This window comes from Chaetomium strumarium (genome assembly GCF_033439665.1).
Source record: "Chaetomium strumarium strain CBS 333.67 chromosome Unknown B0T15scaffold_7, whole genome shotgun sequence".
Lineage (NCBI taxonomy): Eukaryota > Fungi > Ascomycota > Sordariomycetes > Sordariales > Chaetomiaceae > Chaetomium > Chaetomium strumarium.
The window spans coordinates 192504-212592 of NW_026944435.1; the positions used below are offsets into that span (position 1 = coordinate 192504).

A 20089-nucleotide genomic window follows, 5' to 3' on the forward strand; every position below is an offset into this window, starting at 1 on the left:
GATCTGATATAAAGTTGGGAGCCGCAATAATAAGTTGCGTCAGCTGTCCATGTGCTGCTCAGTGCATGAAGGTTCCCCTCTTGATATGTGGGTCGTCACACTCGAATCCCTATCTTTACGGAGTATTGTCGAGCTTGTCGATGGCTTGTCCGCCCGGAGCAAGGATGAAAGAGGAGGCAAACAGCATGACGGAACGGGGCAAACAGCAAGCAGAACCATCCTCGAAGCTAGGAAAGCATGTTCCCGTCGACCGATTCCACAACCCTGAGGCATTCTGCCAAGCGAGATGCTGTTTGTTAGCAAAGGGGCGTTACATTCACCTCGATTTGCCCCTGGGATACACAACGGCCGGCGCCTCTGTTACACGCACATTACTCGTCGCGTTGGTGGGAATTTCGCTGATGCCGGTGACTTGTGTTTCCTTCGCCATCGTCAAATTTATCATGCGACAGCATATCAACTACCAGGGAACCTTCCCTTGAGCAGCACGCCAACCTCGGATGGGTCTCCCCACCTCCGAGGCCATGACTCGCTGAGCTGAGGACTCCGCGTTGCCGCGTCCTGTCTGTTCAATAAAAAAACGACGGGACACGCCGGCACGTCACGATCGTGGATCGCGAGGTGAGCGCGGCTTCAGTTCCACCGCATTTGCCGGCTCTGTTCAGTGTCTTCCAGTCCTAGACGTTCGAGCGTCGCCACCGACCCTCCCAGCTGCAACCGGCTGTCACACGCGGAGGTAGACTATCGACGAGGAACTCAAGCTCACACAACCTCGGACCGTTGGTCGCTTTTTCTTCTTTCCCGCGAAACCTACACACCATGTGACTTCGTCTACGTGCTTGACTCGACCCTCCTTTCGTCTGTAAAGATCAATTACCTAGGTAGTCTGTACCTTGCCTAAGGTGCGAGCATTGCCTTAGCCTGCTGTAGATAGGTAGTTGCTACGGTTAGCTAGCGCAGGATCGAGGCTTGCTTCCGCACCGTGATTCTGTTGCGGGCAGTGCTTGGCTTCCTGCTGGGAAGCTTGGGTTCGCGGTTAGGTTCAACTTGACGTTATCGCTGAAGAATCGAGAATTAAAATGAATCCAACCAATGGAGTGTGCGGAATGGAGTCTGCGTGCCCTGGCGGCCGGCAGTGGAGCAATCCCGGTCCGGACCTCACTGACCGCTTGCCCGCCCTCTTGCCCGCCCTCTCTCGCAGTGCCAGGCCCGCCCGCCATGCCCGTTTCTCCAAGCTCCCCCGTAATCTTACGAGGCTGCTGCCGCTTTCATGCTTGCATCAAAACCTCCAGTCCCCTTTAATTCGCGAACCTGGACCCATCTCCTTTTCCATCTCAATTGCTGCGCTACCGCTCCCTGCTCACAACCAAACTGGCATTCTTCCTCCGTCATACCTAACCCCCGGTCTAGGTTTTGTTTGTTTGTGCAGAAACAGATCCCCTCTCCCACGAGGGCCACCCGGCCTCGAGAGATCGATCGCTTCTTCATTCGTCATCAGCTCCCGCTCTTTTCCTCCGCCGAAGCCCCATTTACTGGGTTCCCGCTTCCCCATCCGCTCTCTCCCCGACTCCACTCCTGAGTCCTCGCTGCGCGCTTTCACATCGCCGGTGATCTGCAGCGTGCGATAACGGGAAGAAGCGGTCGGTTGCAAAGCCTTCTCTTCTTGAGGCCGTTCACGAGCATAGCCATCATCTATCTTGCTCTCGTTCAGGAGCCCGTAGTTGAAAATGGTGCTTGGAACCATCAAGTGCGTTCTACCCTCCCTCCACCGCCGTCAAGATTCAGCGAGCACTTCCCAAGTTGCATTGTCTGGAGTCTGCCATGCAGCACGCCACCTGGCCGCAGCCTCATGCGTTGCTGTCTTGGGTACCGCCCCTAGACCTGACGCGTTCTTATTGCTTCGACGCTGCCAGAAGCTTTTCTTGAGCAGCTGAGCGTGCCGCTGACCATCTATTTGCTTAGGTGCGTGGTCGTCGGTGACGGTGCGGTCGGCAAGACGTGTCTTCTCATCAGCTACACGACAAACAAGTTCCCCTCGGAATATGTGCCCACGGTTTTCGATAACTATGCCGTCACGGTTATGTACGTCGAGCACAGCCCCGCGGCCCCCCTATCCCGTACCACTCAGCAACCCTGCTAAACAGACCCTCCTAGGATTGGTGACGAGCCCTACACGCTGGGATTGTTTGATACCGCTGGACAGGAAGATTACGACCGCCTGCGTCCGCTCTCGTACCCTCAGACGGATGTCTTCCTCGTCTGCTTCAGCGTCACGTCTCCCGCCTCGTTCGAAAACGTCCGTGAGAAGTGGTTTCCTGAGGTGCATCACCACTGCCCCGGCGTGCCGTGCTTGATTGTCGGCACTCAGGTAGATCTGCGGGAAGACCAGCAGGTGGTGGCGAAGCTAGCCAAGCAGAAGATGAAACCGGTACAGAGGGAGGATGGTGAACGAATGGCGAGGGAGCTCGGGGCGGTCAAATACGTCGAGTGTAGTGCTCTGACGCAGTACAAGCTCAAAGATGTCTTTGATGAGGTGCGTAAACCGACAATCGTGCACCAACCGCGCGAGCGCGGCCGGCATTGGTTGGGCTGACTAACAAAATACTAGGCTATTGTTGCTGCACTTGAACCGCCTCCGCCGAAGAAAACCAAAAGCCACAGATGCCAGATTCTCTGATCAAGGCTCTCCTAGCGCATGTTGGTATAGTCGTCTGACCGATCGCACGGAGCCATGGGAAGCGGCATATCAGGAAGAGCGAATTTGGACAGCTATATATCCGGTCCTATTTCGGCCAGCCCGTAGACCGCAGGTTGAGTTGTCCGGAGCGAGCGCACCACGGCTAAACAGCGATGGCCCAATGCCCACAATTGGGGAGGAATATGGATCGGTCGACGTCAGGGTATCTCCAGGCCCCCGCCCTTTCCGAACCTGCCTTTCCCTCGTCGGAGGTACTGTGCGATTGGGAAAGACGTTGGGCTTGCTCTCCGTCGCGAGGGGCTGGGTTTGGTTCGATCGAGTCTTTATTGTCCTGTCCCGGAGCCCGTCAAGTCCAGACCATTCACGTTGGTATTTCCGCTTGGTCTGTAAGCGCAGTCTTTTGCCTTCCTTGATTCTATGTCCATTGTCAATGGGCGGCAGTTCATAAACCGAGGCAGGAAGCTTTCTATTTTGATAGGACAGTTTGGCGACTGGAGTGCAATTGAATCAAGATCCCCTTTCCCTTCCCCTTTCTCTGAATTGTCCGCAGTTCGTACCTCAGTCTATTCTATACCGAGCTGCGCTCTCAAAAATAACCAGCCCAGTTCAATCAACCATCAAACATATCAAGAAAACACTGAAACCGCCTGGCGACCAGGGAGATTAGTCGGTCGGGGGTAGGCCCAACAGAAGCGAGACTAGTAGGGGGACGGTATAATCCCGTAGGGGGACGGTATCACGTGGGTATCTAACCATATCTAGAAGCCCTGCCACCTGCACTAGTGACACACCAAAATTAGGCTGGCACCCTGGATCGCACGCGTCGTGTAAGTCAACACTACGCGATAATATTGTCAGCGGTAGTCTCAGGTGCTCAGACCAGCTGTGGCGCGGTGATGTACCGCAGGGACCCACTACCGTGCTCAGGCAATTCCAACCAATCAGAACCCCCGTACAACACCAGCGCCAGCTGGTCTGAGGGAACTTTTTCGCGGCTTTTGTCACCAAGGAAGACCTACCTACTACGTTTAATTCCACCATCACCAATACTATACGTATATATAGGAGATAGGTATAGTTCGAATCGGAAGACCTGAAGATTACTGCATATATAATTGCACTATTATACGGTACGTGGTTGTTGAGAAAAGTGTCGAAGAAAATAGGTCTTTTTTCAAAAGTATAGGAAGCCACGGCTTCTACCTACTATATTCATTTCTACTACTACTACCATATGCGCACCTATAGAATAGACCTTATTTGAACCGTAGGATCCGGAACATTACTACAAATATGGCTACTGTGACGGTGGAACCCACCGTACCATGGCACAGGCCATTTGATTGGTCAACCTGGTTGGTGCCCCACCTTCCACATCTGGGCACATGCCCCACATCCTGTATTTTAGACTTCTTCGCACCTTGCAGTCTTCGAGGATTCCTTTCCTCCTGCAAGTTCAATATTCTTGCAATGCAGTCAGTTGCCCACCAGAGCCTTGAGCCTGGCCTGCGACGACGGCCCTCGTGACAGCTACACTATTGTATGGTACGTGGTTGTTAAGTAAAGTGTTGAAGAAGGTAGGTCTTCAAAGGTGAAAATCGTACGTTTCTACCACAACACCTCTATACCAAGCCAACCTATACAACATATATATCCGACGAATCACCTTCTCTAGGCCGTAATTCCTACCAATTCCTATCCTACTAGCTATCGTAGTTATAATTTTTACATGGGGTAGTCGAACGAAAAGAAGCTTAATGACACTTCTCTTTTACCCCCTCAGAGTTAGAACTTTGTAACTAGTAATCAGAACAGTTCAATATAAATATTATTAGAAAGCCCTACTAATTCCTATCCTTCGCATTAAAGTCGTAGATTCATACTATACTAATTGGTCTAGAAATAAGTGATTAAAAAAGGTAACTTTTCTATTTTATATGCGGCCCGAATGACATTCCTCCCGAAAATGTTCACAACGTCCACAGACTTTACTCAGTGCGCGTTTGGGGTGGGTCCGGTGGTACATGTGCACGGTCCCTATGGCTGTGCAGCGGCGGCCCACACCGCCCCGCCCCGCCAGCCGCTTGCGGCTGGCGCGGCGCACGAGAGTGAAGTCTGTGCCTCAGAGACTAGGCACCCAAAGATACAAACTCAAAGATCGCAGTCTGAAGCTGACCCCTTGCGCACAATGACAATCAATTGCTTCGCGCAGATAAGAGAATGCTTCTCCAGTTGACTCGCCAAGTACAAAATACTAAGTACTAGTACCTGCCCCGACAACATCCACATCGAAGGCGACGGGACCACTGAGACTGGGAGACATGGGCAGATGCTGGGCAATCGTCTCGAGGACGAGACCGCCGGTTGTCCTAGAGCCGTTGCAGATAGCACGATAGACAGTTTAATTATGCAGAATCGCAGACCGTTTCATAAAGATAAAAACATGGGTACAATTCTTATCTCGGACACATCGAGTTTGAGGGCACCGTGAGTCATGGTCGCGCGTTTTAAGTTAACGTTAGGCACAAAACGGCGAGTTCGCTCAATTGCCCCGCCAACTTTTCCTTCCCTCAAATTGACCCCACCAAACAGTGACTGCTCCCTTCACGGCAATCCCTCCTTCCACACCACAACCTGCGATTGACTTCGCAGAAGTGCAAGGCAAGATGGCCGCGGCGCAGGATCTCGCCGACCGCACCAAGAGCGACGCCAAATGCTACATTGACCCGGCAGTGGGCAAAGACGACGAGACCGCGGACGGCTCCGAGGCGAAGCCCTATCAGTCGCTCTACTATGCCCTGGTCCAGCACCTCGACAAGCCGGCGCCGGCATACCTCACACGCCCAGCCGCGCCGAAGGAGGACGGCACTGGTCCCGCGTGGGAAGAGCCCGCCAAGAGCGCCATGAAGAAGGCGACTGGCCGCGTCGACGCGTATAAGAAGAAGCTGGCCAAGGAGCAGGCCTCGGCCCGGCAGGAGGAGGAGGAGCGCAAGCAGCGGCTCAAGAACCTCGAGGACGCCAGGAAGATCGTGCTAAAGGAGGACCCCTCGCTCCCGCCCGCCGTGCGCATCAAGCTCAACAATAAGAGCGTCGAGCTCGGCGACGGTGCTAGCAAGAAGGGCACGCGCGTCAAGGTGTACGGCCGCATCCACGAGCTCCGGGTGCAGAAGACGACGACCTTCATCACGCTCAAGGATGGCTACGGGTACCTGCAGTGCATCCTGCAGGCCGGGGACTTGACCAAGAACTACGATGCGCTGATGTTTGCGATCGAGACGGCGCTCGTCCTCTACGGCGAGATGCGCAGCGTGCCGGCGGGTGCCAAGGCACCCGACAACCGCGAGCTGCACGTCGATTACTACAAGGTGCTGGGCGCGGCGCCGAGCGACCTAGATGCCATCACCAACAAGGTGTCGATGCAGCAGGACCCGTGGGATGCGCAGATGCTGGATAACAGGCACCTGGTGCTGCGCGGCGAGAACGCCTCAGCCGTGATGAAGCTGCGCGAGTTTGTCGAGCTGGCGTTTATCGACACGTATCGCGAGATGGAGTTCCGCAAGGTGTCACCGCCGGCCATGGTGCAGACGCAGGTCGAGGGCGGCGCCACGCTGTTCAAGTACGATTACTACGGGGAGGAGGCCTACCTGACACAGTCGTCGCAGCTGTATCTGGAGACAGTGATGCAATCGCTGGGAAATGTGTACTGCATTGAGAAGTCGTTCCGGGCGGAGAAGAGCCTGACGAGGCGACATCTCTCGGAGGTAGGCACTAGGCAGACAGCACTGACAGGAAGGATGGGCTGACCAGCGCGAAGTACACCCACATCGAAGGCGAACTCGACTTCATCGACTTCGACGAGCTGCTCGAACACCTTGAGGAGCTCATCTCGCGTGTCGTCGACAAGGTGTTGGCGGACGAGACCATGTCGGGATACATGAAGCACCTGAACCCCAACTTCCAGAAGCCGTCGCGACCATTCCTGCGCATGAAGTATGCGGATGCGATCGAGTGGCTCAACAAGCAGGACCCGCCCATCCTCAACGAGGAGGGCAAGCCGCACGTGTTTGGCGACGATATCGCCGAGGCGGCCGAGCGCAGGATGACGGATATCATCAACCGGCCAATTTTCCTCACGCACTTCCCCGTCGAGATCAAGGCCTTCTACATGAAGAAAGACCCCAACGACCGGCGGGTGACCGAGTCTGTCGATGTGCTAAGTACGTCGTTCCCACCCTTTTGTCGACGAGGAGATAACCACTGACTCGGTGTAGTGCCCGGCGTTGGCGAGATCGTCGGTGGGTCCATGAGAATGGACGACTACGACGAGCTGATCGAGGCCTACAAGAAGAACGGCATCCCGCATGAGCCGTACTACTGGTACACTGACCAGCGGAAGTGCGTCTCTTGTTTCCCTGTCCTGTCTTCACCAACATCCCCTCTCAGTCTCTGCCCCGCCATCGCCTTTTGCTGTGACTGACGTGGCTTCCTCCCATAGGTATGGCTCCTCGCCGCACGGTGGATACGGTCTCGGCCTGGAGCGCTTCCTGGCTTGGATGGCCAACCAACATACCGTCCGGACATGTAGCTTGTATCCGCGCTTTATGGGGCGGTGCAAGCCTTGATGGATGAAACGGTGTGAAGCTGGAGGCGGAGAGCGTGGAGTTTTGGGAGCGGCGGTCATTGCTTGGTTTGACCGGCTTATCAACCGGGGTCAAATCCGAAGGGCAGTCATGTTAGTTTTGAAGCTAGACATTAACCCACCCCCCCCCCCCCCCCCCCCCCCCAGGACATTATACATAGACTTGCTTGCTTGCAGATAAAGATTTTTGGAAGGACCTGCTGCATATTGGGGATCGTGATATACAGTTGTGGCTATTGTTGTTTTCTCGCGTGAGTGGGACGTTAGAGGAGGAGAACTAGGGGTTCGAGGCCCATTTAGAGTCTTAGACCAATTCGGTCCCATCAGAGGATTCTGGCGCTGCAACTTTACAACAACGCTGTGTTGCATCGTGTGTGTGTGGGGGGTGACCGCGGCTAGACCAGAAGCTCAATGGGCCTGTTTGCGGCGTTGCGTGGTGCGGCGGTTGCGGCGGCCGGCGGCTGCTACCTAAGGTACTGTAAGTAAGCACTGTGGTAAGCTTGTGATCCCTCGACGATCCGTCGCGCGGCCGAGCCGCATCCCCGGGTCGTGTTTGTGCTGCGTGGATCTGTGAATCCTACTGCGGGATGTGCAACGTGTGTTTCCACGTAGGTAGGTGTGTAAGCACTAGTAATGATCAATGCCAGTGTGACCTGCTACCGTATACCTTATGTTTGGTAAGGAGTACTAGTATTGGTGGGCTCTTCCGATGGTAATCTAGGAAGGAGCATTGTCTTTGTTCCTGATTTCACTCTCAAGCTCGTGATGTCTGGATCGTGTTCTGAGATCTGAATGGCCGTTTTTGACTGTTGGCTCCCAACCGAGCCATCTTGGGGGGTCTCACTGCCTCGACCAGGGAAGCCAGCCTTATGCAGATCAGTCGTTTTTGGTAAGTCATCACAGCATCCCCTGAGAAGCGGTTGTGAAAAGGGGAGTGTGCGGCCTGGGTGTTTACACTGTGCCGCTGCTTTGCAAGCCAACGGCGGATTTCTCATGCTGTGTGAGGAATGGAAGCGCCGGTTTGTAGTACCCAACATATATAGGTGCGAGAGCTAATAGTTAAGCGCTTCTGTTGAGGTTGCACCTATTTTCAGTTCAGTTCATTTGGTTTGTTTTTATTTTTTTTTCTTATTTTTTTATGAGTACCTAAGTAGTAGGTTAGTAGGTACGTGTAGCTTACCATGGTAGTACTATTCATCAGTTGGTTCAGGGCTGCAGCTCAAGCACTGTATGCTGCACCCCTAGGCACGGGTCGGAAACATCAGGGTTCGACGACCATGCTGCCATTAGTGTAGGACATGTTTCACAACTTTTGCTACCGGCCTTATTACGCATTCCCAGTCGGAAATTGGTAGGGTGAGTTCAGCATGCAGTACGGGAACTGCCGTCAGATACCCGCAGTATCGGTACGGAGACGGGGTGCCTGGCAACCCCTTGGCAACGTCGCGACAGACATACCACTAGGTTACCTACTCATAAGGATCAATTGTGAGCAATCGGAAGAATGTGGTTTCAATTGCATCTTGCAACGTCCTGGTGCTGGGGAACAGAGCCGCTTCGGGCCATACAGGCTAGTACGGTAAAGTTGTTGCACAAATCAATCCAGATTGGCCAGGGTTTATCGATCCGTATTACGACCCCTTTCACGTTCACCCTCCGCCATGACGGTTATGAAAATGGCACCCGCTGATTGGCTGAGCCGTCGAAGTAGGTACCCGCTGTTAGGTTCCTCGCTCGGTTAAGACACGCCCAGAACCTCCACCATGCGACTTGAACGCAAGGTACCGCGTGAGACGGTCACAGCTCCCTGCCAGGTGCAATTAAAACGGCTTTGGCTCATCCACACCAATTCGGCTGGCGCTCGGCCCCAGTCTTTCACCTCCTTTTTTTTCCCTTTCCCTTTTCCTCTGCTCCCGCACCACCGTTCGTTGGACTTTGTTGCCGTGTTCGTCCGACTTCTACCTCGACGACCTCCCTTTCCTTCCTTCATTCTTTATAGATATTAATTCTTAGGTGCAGAATCCGGGGACCACGCTGTTCGACGCGACCGCCCAATTCTCTGGTCCCCTAACACGAACGAGGGCTCGTGTGCCCGACGTTGATTCTTGCACCTTCGCGACACTCACTTGAGAACCGCTCGCTCGACTTACCGGTAAAAATTTAATACTCGACATCGTTCTTTGTCCAGAATCGCCAGACGAGGTCTCCCGCCAACCATTGTCGACCTCGGCCACTCTTGTCGATTGTCCTTTGCTCGAAAGAGGCGCTTGCTCCTGAAAGAGACCACATTGGACTATCGAGCATTTCTTTGGAACCAAGCCCCAGTCACCGCACTTACCCAAAGCGTCTCTCGGGGTGTTTACTCGTCAGCCACGGTCAGTCTTCCCAGAATACCTTGACTCAGTGCTTCCACTGGTGAAGGTCGTGGTTTGATCTCGGGCCATTCTTTCGACACAACTTCGACGGCTTTTCTGGCAGAGTGTAGGGTTGAGGATTCGAGACGGCATCAGACGAGCTGTTTGTATACTCTCAAAAGGAATTATCGAGAGTCACTTGTACCTGAGCAACCGTCGGTGCAATTCCAACGCGAATACCTTCTTTCGTGCCTCTGACAGGGCACGTCTAATTCTTCAAAACGGCGGTCCTCTCTCACCAGGCCCGGGACAGTCTTGTCCCTCCGCATCTTCTGGCGATGCAGGATATGTCCGGTTCTCATGCTGGGTCCAATGGCCCTGGCCGCTTCGGCCATGCATCCAAGCCGTCCAACAGCGACACGGGGTTTTCTCACGGCGCCTTTACCTCCAACATCTCCGGGTTTGCTGACAGACACCCTCGCCGTGGTAACATTCCTACGATCAACACCCAGCCGATCCAGCACCATCAGCAGGCCCCTACCAATGGCGCTGATCTTACCTCCCCGGGCACTGCTTTCGATATGCAGTTCACCCCTCTGCTTCCCTCCCAGCTTCTTCTCGGAAGCCCCTTCCAGCCCGGAACGCCTGCCGCCTTCGCGAGCCCGCACTTCCAGAACGTGAGCAGCTTCCAGCAGGCCCAGCAGCAGAACCTCCAACAGCAGCAGAATGGTCCGTCGAGCCCGGTCCAGCAGAACATTTCGCCGCAGATGTACCAGTCCATCGTGTCCCCTTCGGCATACGGCGCGCCCCAATTCTACGCGCCGCAGTCTCCGACGGGCTCCTTCAACAACGTTGGCCAGATCCAGGTCCCCGCACAGCCAATGTCGCCAGTTTCCATGGGCCCTGGCATGGTCAGCGGCACCAGCCGGACAGTCTACCTGGGCAACATTCCTCCTGACACGTCGGCCGAGGAAATCCTGGGACACGTGCGCAGCGGTCAGATTGAGTCGGTCCGCCTCCTCCCAGACAAGAACTGCGCTTTCATTTCGTTCTTGGACGCGAGCTCCGCTACTCATTTCCACTCTGATGCCATCTTGAAAAAGCTCTGCATCAAGGGTCAGGATATCAAGATCGGATGGGGCAAGCCCTCGCAAGTCCCGACTTCTGTTGCTCTGGCTGTTCAGCAGTCTGGTGCGTCTCGGAACGTGTACCTCGGGAACCTGCCCGAGGACATCACCGAGGAGGAGCTGCGGGAGGATTTGGGCAAGTTTGGCGCGATCGACACGGTGAAGATCGTGCGCGAGAAGAATATTGCTTTCGTGCACTTCCTCTCCATCGCCAATGCGATCAAGGCCGTCTCCCAGCTTCCGCAGGAGCCCAAGTGGCAAGCGCCCCGCCGAGTCTACTACGGCAAGGACCGCTGTGCGTACGTATCCAAGACCCAGCAGCAGAACGCCGCCCAGTATCTTGGTATTGCCCCGGGCTACGCGCATATGTTGACTGGCGCCGATCGTGATCTCATCTCGAACGCTCTGGCTCAGCAGTCGGTCGCTGCCGCTGCCGTGGCCACCACCGCTGGTGGCATTGGCAACCTGGGTAATCGGACCATTTACCTGGGCAACATCCACCCAGAAACCACGATCGAGGAGATTTGCAATGTCGTCCGCGGTGGGCTTCTGCACCACATTCGTTATATCCCTGACAAGCACATCTGCTTTGTAACGTTCATCGACCCCACGGCTGCGGCATCCTTCTATGCTCTGAGCAATTTGCAAGGGCTGATGATCCACAACCGCCGGCTGAAGATTGGCTGGGGCAAGCACTCGGGCGCTCTCCCGCCTGCGATTGCCCTCGCCGTCAGCGGCGGCGCCTCGCGGAATGTGTATATCGGAAACCTCGACGAGACGTGGACGGAGGATCGGCTGAGGCAAGATTTCTCTGAGTATGGCGAGATCGAGTTGGTGAACACGCTGCGGGAGAAGAGCTGTGCCTTTGTGAACTTCACCAACATCGCCAACGCCATCAAGGCGATTGAGGCCGTCAGGGGCAAAGAGGAGTACAAGAAGTTCAAGGTGAACTTCGGCAAGGACCGCTGCGGCAACCCGCCCCGGCAGCTGCAGCAGTCTCCGCGTGGGGAGCAGGTGTCTTCGCCGCCCCCAAATGGCGCGAGCCACAACGGCAACTCGCCCACTGGCGCTGCCGCCACCGCTGCTGCGTTGTTTAACACGACCAACAACCCGCTAACGATGTATCTGAACCACATTTCCCAGCAGGCGCAGCAACAGCAGCAACAACAACACCAGGTCCTGGCTGCTCAACAGGCCGCGCTGTTTGGCACCGCTGCATCGTCGCCGAACGAGCCCGGCCTCACTCTCGAGGTTCCCCAGGGCCCCATCTCTGGCCACCAGCAGTCAGCCAGCATCTCTAATGGCTACGTCACGAACCCGTCGACCTCGGGCGCTACCACTATTGGAGGCCTGCTCGCACCAGGCAGTTCACGTGCCTCGCACAGCCGGGCCGTGAGCCTGCCAGTCTTCGCTCCTTTTGAAAACGGAAACAGCACTCCGAATAGCCTCCACGGTAGCAACGGAGGTGCCGACGAGGGGCGGCGTGGACATCAGTACCAGGCCAGCTACGGCGGCATCGGCACGGGTTTCGGCCTGGCCATCCAGGGCAACCTCAACGGCTGGGTTGAGGAGGAAGTCGCGAACTGAGTCTCTTTCCCAACTTTGCCAATCGACCGGGGACGGCGGATCGAGACGGGGAACAAATTGAGTATTCTGTTGTAATCGTTTTGGTTTAGCTGAATCTGGGCGCTGCTTTTGACTTTATCTTGTCACCCGCTATTTCTCTTCGACCAGTTCGCTCCTTGTAATAGCACACACCCTTTCACTTGTATCATGTTGGATTTTTGCTGTTTGATTTTTCTGCTTCGCTTAATCCCGAATGGCCGTCCCCGTTCAGTGGGGAAAGAGATGTCACATAACCACTTAGGGGATATGTGGTGGAAATTATCTACCTTAGGTGGTGTGGTAAAGGAGAGAGACGGGGTGGGAGGCATTTGGCATAGTAGTAAACAGGAAAGGGGGTCATAGGGAGGAAGCACGGAAGGGAATCGTCATTGTATAGGTCGGATGGGTCGAGGGTCTAGCATGGTTCACACCGAGTGGTTAGTTGGAAAGAAGCGGAAAACTAGTCTAATCTCGACTGCGCCAACCTACAATGCTGATGCATGAAGAAGTGAAGAAGTGCGTTAGCGTGATACCGAATGACATTGACATGAAAGAGAAAGAACGTCGCACGCTGTATATGAACTGGAGTAGTCGCATTAGAGAACTGCACGAGAGATTTAACTCCGCTCACAGCCTGGTCACAGTATGGCCAGTAGCAGCACTGAGCCACACAAAATGCGCTGAGCTTGATGCCAACTTGGTGTGGAGAATGAAGACAAATTGCCTGGACCCTTCGAACGTGAATTCTGAATACCTTGAGATAACCCTAACCCGTGATACCATGTCTGCAGTGCTGCACCCCACGATTGACCTCGGGCTCTCATCCCGAACGCGTCGTTGCCGCGGTTGTAGCTCAAACCAAGAAAGCAAGTTCACCATGGCGTCAAGATCTGACACAGAGCTCTTGACAGAACACTTTGGTTACCCGCCAGTGGTATGCAATCAAATCCAACCCCTCCTCTCCCCCTCTTAACATCTGACCCAAAACTAACAACCTGGAATTTACAGAGCCTCCTCGACGAGATCATCAACGCAATCAACTTCCTCGCCGAACGCGCCCTGCACTCGATCGAGCAGGGTCTGCTCAACGCGCCGCCCGCGTCGCTGGGGTTCCGCCCGTCCAAGTACCGCTCCAATGGCAGTACCAGCAATACTACCGACCAGAACAACAACAATAGCAACAACGGTGACCACCACCGGGGTGGGGAGGACGAAGATGATGACGACCCGGCGCGCAGGCACCGCGACGAGGTCGAGTCGGGCACGCACCAGCTCGAGACGCTCCTCTGGGCGAGCATCGACAAGAACTTTGACCGCTTCGAGATCTATGTCATGCGCAACATCCTGTGCCTGAGGCCCGTCGAGATGCAGTGGATCCGGCTGGGGCACTATGAGGGGCTGGACTTTGCTCCTTTCTTTTCTTCTACCGTAGAGCAGAATGATGGAGTAGGAGGAGGAGGAGAAGAAGAAGAAGGGAATGCGCCGCCCGGTGCGCGGGTGGAGAGTGTCAACCGGCTTAGAAGGAAGCTACAGGCGAGTCAGCGGCTGCATGGTATGCTGGTCGCGGAGCGGGCGCGGAATGCGGCCTTGTTGGGAGAGATGAGGAGGTTGATTGGCGGTGCGGTGCCGGGGGTCAAGAGCGAGACCGGTTCGTCTTTGGCTTCTTCCAGTGGTGGACAGCAGCAGCAGCAAGGGGGAAGGGAAGAGCAGCAGAGCCAGACGAAACCGCCGCTCCGGTTCTTGCATGAGAAGGGCCACCTCGCCGAAGGCGATGCCGAGACGCCGCTCACGACCACGACGGCGTTTACGCTGTCGCAGTTGCAGTCGCTCAGGGCGCTGTCGGCGGTGTTGAGGGCAGCGATGCCCGGTTTGGCCGCCGCGGGAGGAGAGGAGGTTGACGAGGAGAGAGAGGGTAGCGACAAGGGTGGGAAGAAGAGCTGGCGGCGGGAGAGGTTGGAGTATGTGGAGATGGCGACAAGGAAGCATCTGGAGAATGTGCGCGGGCTGGAGCTGGGTAAGAACGGCGAGGTGAGGGACGGCGAGTGGGATGGCGGTGGGCGGAATCTGGCCAAGGGTGAGGTCGAGAGCCTGGAGAGGGTGGTGAGCATCCTTGGAGGGAGTAGGGACGAGCAGGGCAGGATGGACGAGTCATGACCACCGCGAGTTCACCTTTTATTCGGTAACGGGGGCGGGGGGCGTTTCAGGCACATCGGCGTACGGTTTGCCGGCTTGTGATGATACCACATGGGGAACGACTCCGTATAACTATGATGAGTGATGGGATTGCTTTTTCAAGACGCTTCTTCTCTACGCTTTATGACCTTCAAAGTGTATCCGGACTTCACGCAGACATGCTGTAACAAGGACATTTATGTTTCCACCGGCTGCGCAGTGGGGGCCTCGGCTGCCTCCGTCCCCTTCACTCCGTCAGCTGGCTCCAACCTCGGCTCCTCCGCATCCTTCGGGTCTTGTTCCTCAACCTTCGTCTCGACATCGTCATCAATAGGAGCCAAGATCGGCTGCGCGGCCTTCGGCACCTTGGACGGATCCAGGAAGCCTTCGGGCACACCGCGGGCGGCATAGTCCCCCCTCCCAACCCAGGCGCCGATCAGGCGGCTCCATTTGTAGTCGCCGCGGTGGACGCGCTGGATCTCGCGGTAGGCATAGCTGTTGTAGTACGGCAGCCCCGTCTTAGGGTCTCGATACTTGGCGGGGAGGTTGGTGATTACGCAGAGCGGAGGATGGGCGGGCTCTGCGCGATGTTAGTGGCAACATAAGGCTGGTGGCACTTAGAAGAGACACTTACTCGCGAGTTTGTTCATCCTCCTGCCGAATAGAATCTGCGTCTGCACCTGCTTGTCCTTGATGGCGTGGTCGTCGAAGTTCTGGAGGATGATGCAGCTGCGCGTTACCTTGCTTTCACGGGGAGGCTCGGCCGCTGACGGGGGTGCTTCTTGTGGCGTGTCTGGCGGTTTTGCAGAAGGCGGATGTACTTTTGTGTTGGGCGTCTGTAAGGGGTTGATCGTAGGGGTCGAAGGTAGCGGCGGTGGTGGAATGGTAGCTTTGGAATTCGGAGTAGACGCCATTGGTGCCGCAACGATTGGCGGAGCTGGGGAAGGAATGGCGGAAGATGGTGTAGCCGGAGGCATGGACAAAGGCGAGCCGGTGTGTGCAGCATTCGGGGCCGCGAGTACGGATTTCGTTCCGGCGTGATATCCCAGCATGGACATCTGCCCGCCCAGCGTAGGCGGGGCCATGCCAGCTGGCGGAGCTAGAACAGGTGCAGCGAGTACCCCCGAGCTCCCTGCTCTCGTGTCTGGCGGCGGAGGTATGGGGGGAGGGGCCATGGGGGTTGGTGCCGGCGCCGGCGCCGGCGCTGTTACCTCGGGCGATGTCTTCTGACCGGAATCACTAGCAGCGACAGCCTGAGGTAAGCGTTGCGTGTCTGATGGACCTGGTGTATCGGGCTGCTCTGACTTGAGCCCTGGTGGTTCGACGGTATTTGCGCCCGATGTTTCTCCCGGCGTGGCGGGCGTGGATGGCCCCGTCTCGGCCTCTTTCGCAGCCAAAGCAGCCGCAGCAGACTGTCGCTTCTTCCTGGGCGCCTTCTCCTCCATCGAGACCAGGTTGCCGACGTGTTTGCTCTGGCCCTCTTGCAACTCCTGGATGCCGCTCCAAAACGTCACAACCGGCCCGTCGAGCTTTCGGCCCTTCAGCGCGGCGATCTTCCTCATGCGCTCCTCTTCCCTCTGCTTCTCGGCCTCCTCCCATCGGTTCAAGCTTTTCAGATTCCTCTTCTCGACTACGGCCGCCTCGGCGAGACGCTCTTCCTGTGTCATTGGTGGCTTCTTCATGGCTTCCAGCATCTTAGCCTTCTTCTCCATTTTCTCCAGCTGCTTCCTCCGTCTGAGCTCGTCGGAGACCATCTTCTGGTGGAGCTGCTGTTTGCTTATCCGGGTCGTATGGCGCTCCGAGGCGCGCGTCGGCATGTCCGCTGGGGACGGCAGCCAGCTTGTCCTCTCCGACTTCTTCTTAGGTCGCGGTGGTCGGGCAGCGGGTTGCTCAATACGGACCTTCTTCCTGAACTTGGCGGGGATGGCTTCTTGGGCTTTGCGTTTGCGCTCCGCTATGCGTTTCTCCCGCGCCTGTCGCAGCAGCTCTTTTTCTCCCTCCAGGTCGTCGCCATTGTCTTCCTTGTCTTCGTCGTCTGAAGACGAGTCCATCTGAACGTCGGACGCGTCAGCTTGATCGTCGTCGCTGAAGCCTGCATCGTCGTCGTCTTCGGCAAAGAGTAGCTCGAGCTCGTCATCCTCGGCGGCTGGCTTTTCATTGGCGAGCATCGACCTCATCCGGTTCCCGGCCGTCGACCGTCTTGCGCGCGACGTAGCGAGCCACTCGACCTGTGCAGGCGTCGCTGCGTCGGTTTCGGCATCGCTGCTACTGGTGCTCTGGATGTCGGACAGATCGTCTAACGGCGAGGTTTCCCTCTCGTCTTCTTTGGCTGCCATGATGTCTGGTCTCCCACCTTGTTCGAGTCTTGTGAGGGTTGCGGTGGCATTCGGATGCCACGACGGAGGAACGCGCGAGCCGGCAGGTTCACGGCGCCAAAAGTTACAACATGTCGCGGAACGTTAGCTCGACGCAAGTGGGGACTGTTTTGCGGGATCGCAGGGCAGGGCCGCAGGGGTTGTGGCAGGACCCATGCTCTCGGGAGTTTCCTGCCGCTCTGGCTGGTTCTGTGGTTCAATGCTCGATTGCGCCATCGCCGGGATGCCCAAGAGGACCCCACTTCCCCGGCTTCCCGCCGAACCATCTCGACTTTTGACGGCCGAATCGGCCCATTGCTGCTGCACCTTTCTTCCGAAGCGGCCAGGAGAAGGAGTATTACACTTTTCGTGCTGCTCTTTTTTTGCTGTGACTAACTTCAGACTACAATTCCACATATCTCAAGCAGCGCACACCGTTTTTGCGCCATGTTCCGCCACAGCGCCCGCACCTTCGCGACAAGCGCCCGGCGCGTGGCCGCTGCGGCCGCCACCGAACCGTCCCAGCACCTAATCGCCGTGGCCAAGGCGCAAGGAATTGCCAAGGGGCTGACAGGAGGTAGTTACCCTCATCAAGCCGCAATGTTCTCTGCCAGACAGGCCGATCCACTAACGCCCTCGCCGCAGCCATCGGCAACACCCCTCTCATCCGCCTGAACCGCCTCTCAGAGCAAACAGGCTGCGAGGTTCTGGGCAAAGCCGAGTTCATGAACCCCGGCGGATCCGTCAAGGACCGCGCAGCGCTGTACGTGGTGAAGGACGCCGAGGAGCGCGGGCTGCTGCGGCCGGGCGGGACCGTGGTGGAGGGGACGGCGGGCAACACGGGGATCGGGCTAGCGCACGTGTGCCGCAGCAAGGGCTACAAGCTGGTCATCTACATGCCGGACACGCAGTCGCAGGGCAAGATCGACCTGCTGCGCCTGCTGGGCGCCGAGGTGTACCCGGTCCCCGCCGTCGCGTTCGACAACCCACAGAACTACAACCACCAGGCCAAGCGGCACGCCGAGCGCCTAGACAACGCCGTGTGGACGAACCAGTTCGACAACACGGCGAATCGCAGGGCGCACATCGAGACCACCGGGCCGGAGATCTGGCACCAGACCGGAGGCAAAATCGACGCCTTCACCTGCGCGACGGGCACGGCGGGGACGTTGGCCGGGATTACGCGGTACCTGAAGGACGTGTCGGGCGGGCGGGTCAAGAGCTTCCTGGCGGACCCGCCGGGGAGCGTGCTGCACTCGTACATCAGCTCCGGCGGCAAGCTGATCGAGCGGACCGGGTCGAGTATCACCGAGGGGATCGGGCAGGGGCGGATCACGGAGAACTTGAAGCCGGATGTGGAGCTGCTGGATGGGTCGCTGCACATCAGCGACGAGAAGAGCATCGAGATGGTGTACAGGTGCCTGGATGAGGAAGGCTTGTATCTCGGTGCGAGCTCGGCGCTCAACGTGGTCGCGGCGAAGGAGGTGGCCGAAAAGCTGGGCAAGGGGCACACGGTGGTGACCATCCTCGCCGACGGCGCGTACCGGTATGCCGACAGGCTTTTTTCGAGGAAGTGGCTCGAGGCGAAGAACCTGTTGTCGGCCATCCCGGAGCATCTTCAAAAGTACATTGTCCTGCCATAGGCCCGCGACCCCGTTGCACTTTGTTACAGATACATAGATATTTACATGTACATAGCCGTAAGACTTCGCTGTCGATAGATCATACCCCGGCGGTTCTAGTCCTCATGCCTCCTCCTCGGCCTCTCCAGCGTTTGCTTGGGGGTTGAATAATGTATCGTACATGAGCTCGCCCCTTCCTCCCATTTTCCGCTTGTCGGAATTCAGGGCGGCCCGTACCTCAGCCTCGACCGCGTCCGCCCGGTTCTGCAACTGCATCGCCAGGGCGGGGTCCACAACCTGCGTCGCGATCGTCAAGCCGTTTAGCACGGGCGATGCAATCCACAGATATTGGTTGCGGTCCAGCAGGTATTGCATCTTCGTTTTCGATCTGTACGACTCATCCGGCTGGAGGTCCAGGAGGCCCGCGTTTTCAGGCCATAGTGTGACCAGCTCCTCGGCGTACTTTGTCACCTTGCCGGTCTCGTCATGGCCTTCTTGGTGATACACCGCCATCGCGGCCGCCATGTGCAGTCTCGCGGCCAGCATCTGGGGGTCCCGGTAGAAGGGGAACCGGCCTCCGCTCTCCTTGGTTGGCCAATGTTTTTGCTCGCTCTCGAGAATGTTCAGGATCAGCTGGACCTGCTTGAGTGCGGTCTGGGTCTTGGCCTTGTTGAATCCGCTCACAATGGCCGGGTGCTGGATCCAGGTCAGGAGCTCGTTGATCTTTTCCGACGTGTCGAGTTTGAAGCCTGTCCGCGCGACCCCCCTGACGCAATCCAGGATCACCTGGAGACTGCCGTGCATGCTGGCGCGCCGGATCAGCTTGGTCAGAATGTCCGGGTCCACCTGTCGCCGTGCGCGCACGCATCCCTCCAGCAATGGCGGCACGTTCTTGAAGTCGGCCGGCGTCTTCATGCAGTCGAATACCCGCCTGAGCGCCTTCCTCGTGTTGGGCATCTCCGTCATCCTGTCGACGTAGCGGAACTTGTGCACCACCCCGTCGATCTCCATCGTTACTGGGTCGTTCCGGAGTACATCCGCAAGCTTGCGGTCGTGGATCTTTTTCCGCTGCTCCGCAGCCAGGTATGTCGGGAGGAAGACCTTTTGACGCAGTTCGCTAAGGATCTCAGCAAGCTCGGGGTTTGAGGTTTCGCCAAACGTGACGACATGGCCGCCTGGGAGACGAGTGTGTCAGCTGCGTGTGGTTTCCCGTGTGCGTTGATGCGTCCACTTTCCGCCAGACCCAATCGTGGGGAATTACCTGCCTCTAAGAGCCGGGGACATGGACAGGCACCTGGACTGCAGGGCAGCGGCCTTGTTTATTGGTAGCCATGGCCGGCCTCCCAGAACCCGGCGAGCACCGGTGGCTGTTGGTGAGAGCATGGTTGCAGGAGGAGAAGAGGTGGATAGTGGTTGGAAGGGACGACGAGGTCCGATGTGCACCGCGCGACTGAAATTCAAGTCGACGGAAAGACGTCGTCGCCGCGCGGCAGCTGGTTGGTGGGTTCAAAAATAAAG

At 56.9% G+C, this 20089-nt stretch overlaps 7 protein-coding genes across 7 annotated transcripts; 5 read left to right on the forward strand and 2 right to left on the reverse strand.

Annotated features, from left to right (window-relative positions):
• The first annotated feature begins 1714 nt into the window (after nt 1-1714).
• B0T15DRAFT_287906 (P-loop containing nucleoside triphosphate hydrolase protein) lies at nt 1715-2896 on the forward strand. The gene is made up of 4 exons (XM_062863669.1): nt 1715-1866; nt 1963-2082; nt 2155-2533; nt 2609-2896. The coding sequence occupies exons 1-4, from the start codon at nt 1850-1852 to the stop codon at nt 2675-2677; spliced, it is 585 nt and encodes a 194-aa protein (XP_062717750.1). The 5' UTR covers nt 1715-1849; the 3' UTR covers nt 2678-2896.
• A 2249-nt stretch (nt 2897-5145) lies between these two features.
• B0T15DRAFT_541583 (uncharacterized protein) lies at nt 5146-7467 on the forward strand. Its single transcript, XM_062869870.1, has 4 exons — nt 5146-6459; nt 6513-6915; nt 6970-7093; nt 7194-7467. The coding sequence occupies exons 1-4, from the start codon at nt 5365-5367 to the stop codon at nt 7318-7320; spliced, it is 1749 nt and encodes a 582-aa protein (XP_062717751.1). The 5' UTR covers nt 5146-5364; the 3' UTR covers nt 7321-7467.
• Nucleotides 7468-8998: 1531 nt separating this feature from the next.
• On the forward strand, nt 8999-12405 carry B0T15DRAFT_487216 (uncharacterized protein; the record flags this gene model as incomplete). The annotated part of the gene is made up of 2 exons (XM_062866421.1): nt 8999-9004; nt 10036-12405. 2 exons carry the CDS (start codon nt 8999-9001, stop codon nt 12403-12405), a joined length of 2376 nt encoding a protein of 791 aa, XP_062717752.1.
• An 895-nt stretch (nt 12406-13300) lies between these two features.
• B0T15DRAFT_496452 (Mis12 protein-domain-containing protein) lies at nt 13301-14577 on the forward strand (the record flags this gene model as incomplete). Its single annotated transcript, XM_062867179.1, has 2 exons — nt 13301-13357; nt 13432-14577. 2 exons carry the CDS (start codon nt 13301-13303, stop codon nt 14575-14577), a joined length of 1203 nt encoding a protein of 400 aa, XP_062717753.1.
• A 107-nt stretch (nt 14578-14684) lies between these two features.
• Nucleotides 14685-17147, reverse strand: B0T15DRAFT_287960 (YL1 nuclear protein-domain-containing protein). The gene is made up of 2 exons (XM_062863670.1): nt 15230-17147; nt 14685-15175 (listed from the first exon to the last, which is right to left on the reverse strand). The coding sequence occupies exons 1-2, from the start codon at nt 16929-16931 to the stop codon at nt 14793-14795; spliced, it is 2085 nt and encodes a 694-aa protein (XP_062717754.1). The 5' UTR covers nt 16932-17147; the 3' UTR covers nt 14685-14792.
• Nucleotides 17148-17190: 43 nt separating this feature from the next.
• On the forward strand, nt 17191-18643 carry B0T15DRAFT_287973 (tryptophan synthase beta subunit-like PLP-dependent enzyme). Its single transcript, XM_062863671.1, has 2 exons — nt 17191-17526; nt 17595-18643. Exons 1-2 carry the CDS (start codon nt 17397-17399, stop codon nt 18590-18592), a joined length of 1128 nt encoding a protein of 375 aa, XP_062717755.1. The 5' UTR covers nt 17191-17396; the 3' UTR covers nt 18593-18643.
• Nucleotides 18644-18694: 51 nt separating this feature from the next.
• On the reverse strand, nt 18695-19954 carry B0T15DRAFT_487220 (uncharacterized protein; the record flags this gene model as incomplete). Its single annotated transcript, XM_062866422.1, has 2 exons — nt 18695-19746; nt 19837-19954. The coding sequence occupies 2 exons, from the start codon at nt 19952-19954 to the stop codon at nt 18695-18697; spliced, it is 1170 nt and encodes a 389-aa protein (XP_062717756.1).
• Between the last annotated feature and the right edge of the window lie 135 nt (nt 19955-20089).

Excerpts from the sequence above, each read along its gene's own strand:
- B0T15DRAFT_287906 (XM_062863669.1), top strand. Across the intron at positions 2,083-2,154 it reads AACTATGCCGTCACGGTTAT|GATTGGTGACGAGCCCTACA; the intron begins GTACGTCGAGCA and ends AGACCCTCCTAG. Across the intron at positions 2,534-2,608 it reads TCAAAGATGTCTTTGATGAG|GCTATTGTTGCTGCACTTGA; the intron begins GTGCGTAAACCG and ends ACAAAATACTAG.
- B0T15DRAFT_541583 (XM_062869870.1), top strand. The coding sequence starts at position 5,365 with ATGGCCGCGGCGCAGGATCTCGCCGACCGCACCAAGAGCGACGCCAAA. Across the intron at positions 6,460-6,512 it reads CGAGGCGACATCTCTCGGAG|TACACCCACATCGAAGGCGA; the intron begins GTAGGCACTAGG and ends ACCAGCGCGAAG. Across the intron at positions 6,916-6,969 it reads CGAGTCTGTCGATGTGCTAA|TGCCCGGCGTTGGCGAGATC; the intron begins GTACGTCGTTCC and ends GACTCGGTGTAG.
- B0T15DRAFT_287960 (XM_062863670.1), bottom strand. The coding sequence starts at position 16,931 with ATGGCAGCCAAAGAAGACGAGAGGGAAACCTCGCCGTTAGACGATCTG. Across the intron at positions 15,176-15,229 it reads GAGGATGAACAAACTCGCGA|AGCCCGCCCATCCTCCGCTC; the intron begins GTAAGTGTCTCT and ends AACATCGCGCAG.
- B0T15DRAFT_287973 (XM_062863671.1), top strand. The coding sequence starts at position 17,397 with ATGTTCCGCCACAGCGCCCGCACCTTCGCGACAAGCGCCCGGCGCGTG. Across the intron at positions 17,527-17,594 it reads TGCCAAGGGGCTGACAGGAG|CCATCGGCAACACCCCTCTC; the intron begins GTAGTTACCCTC and ends CCCTCGCCGCAG.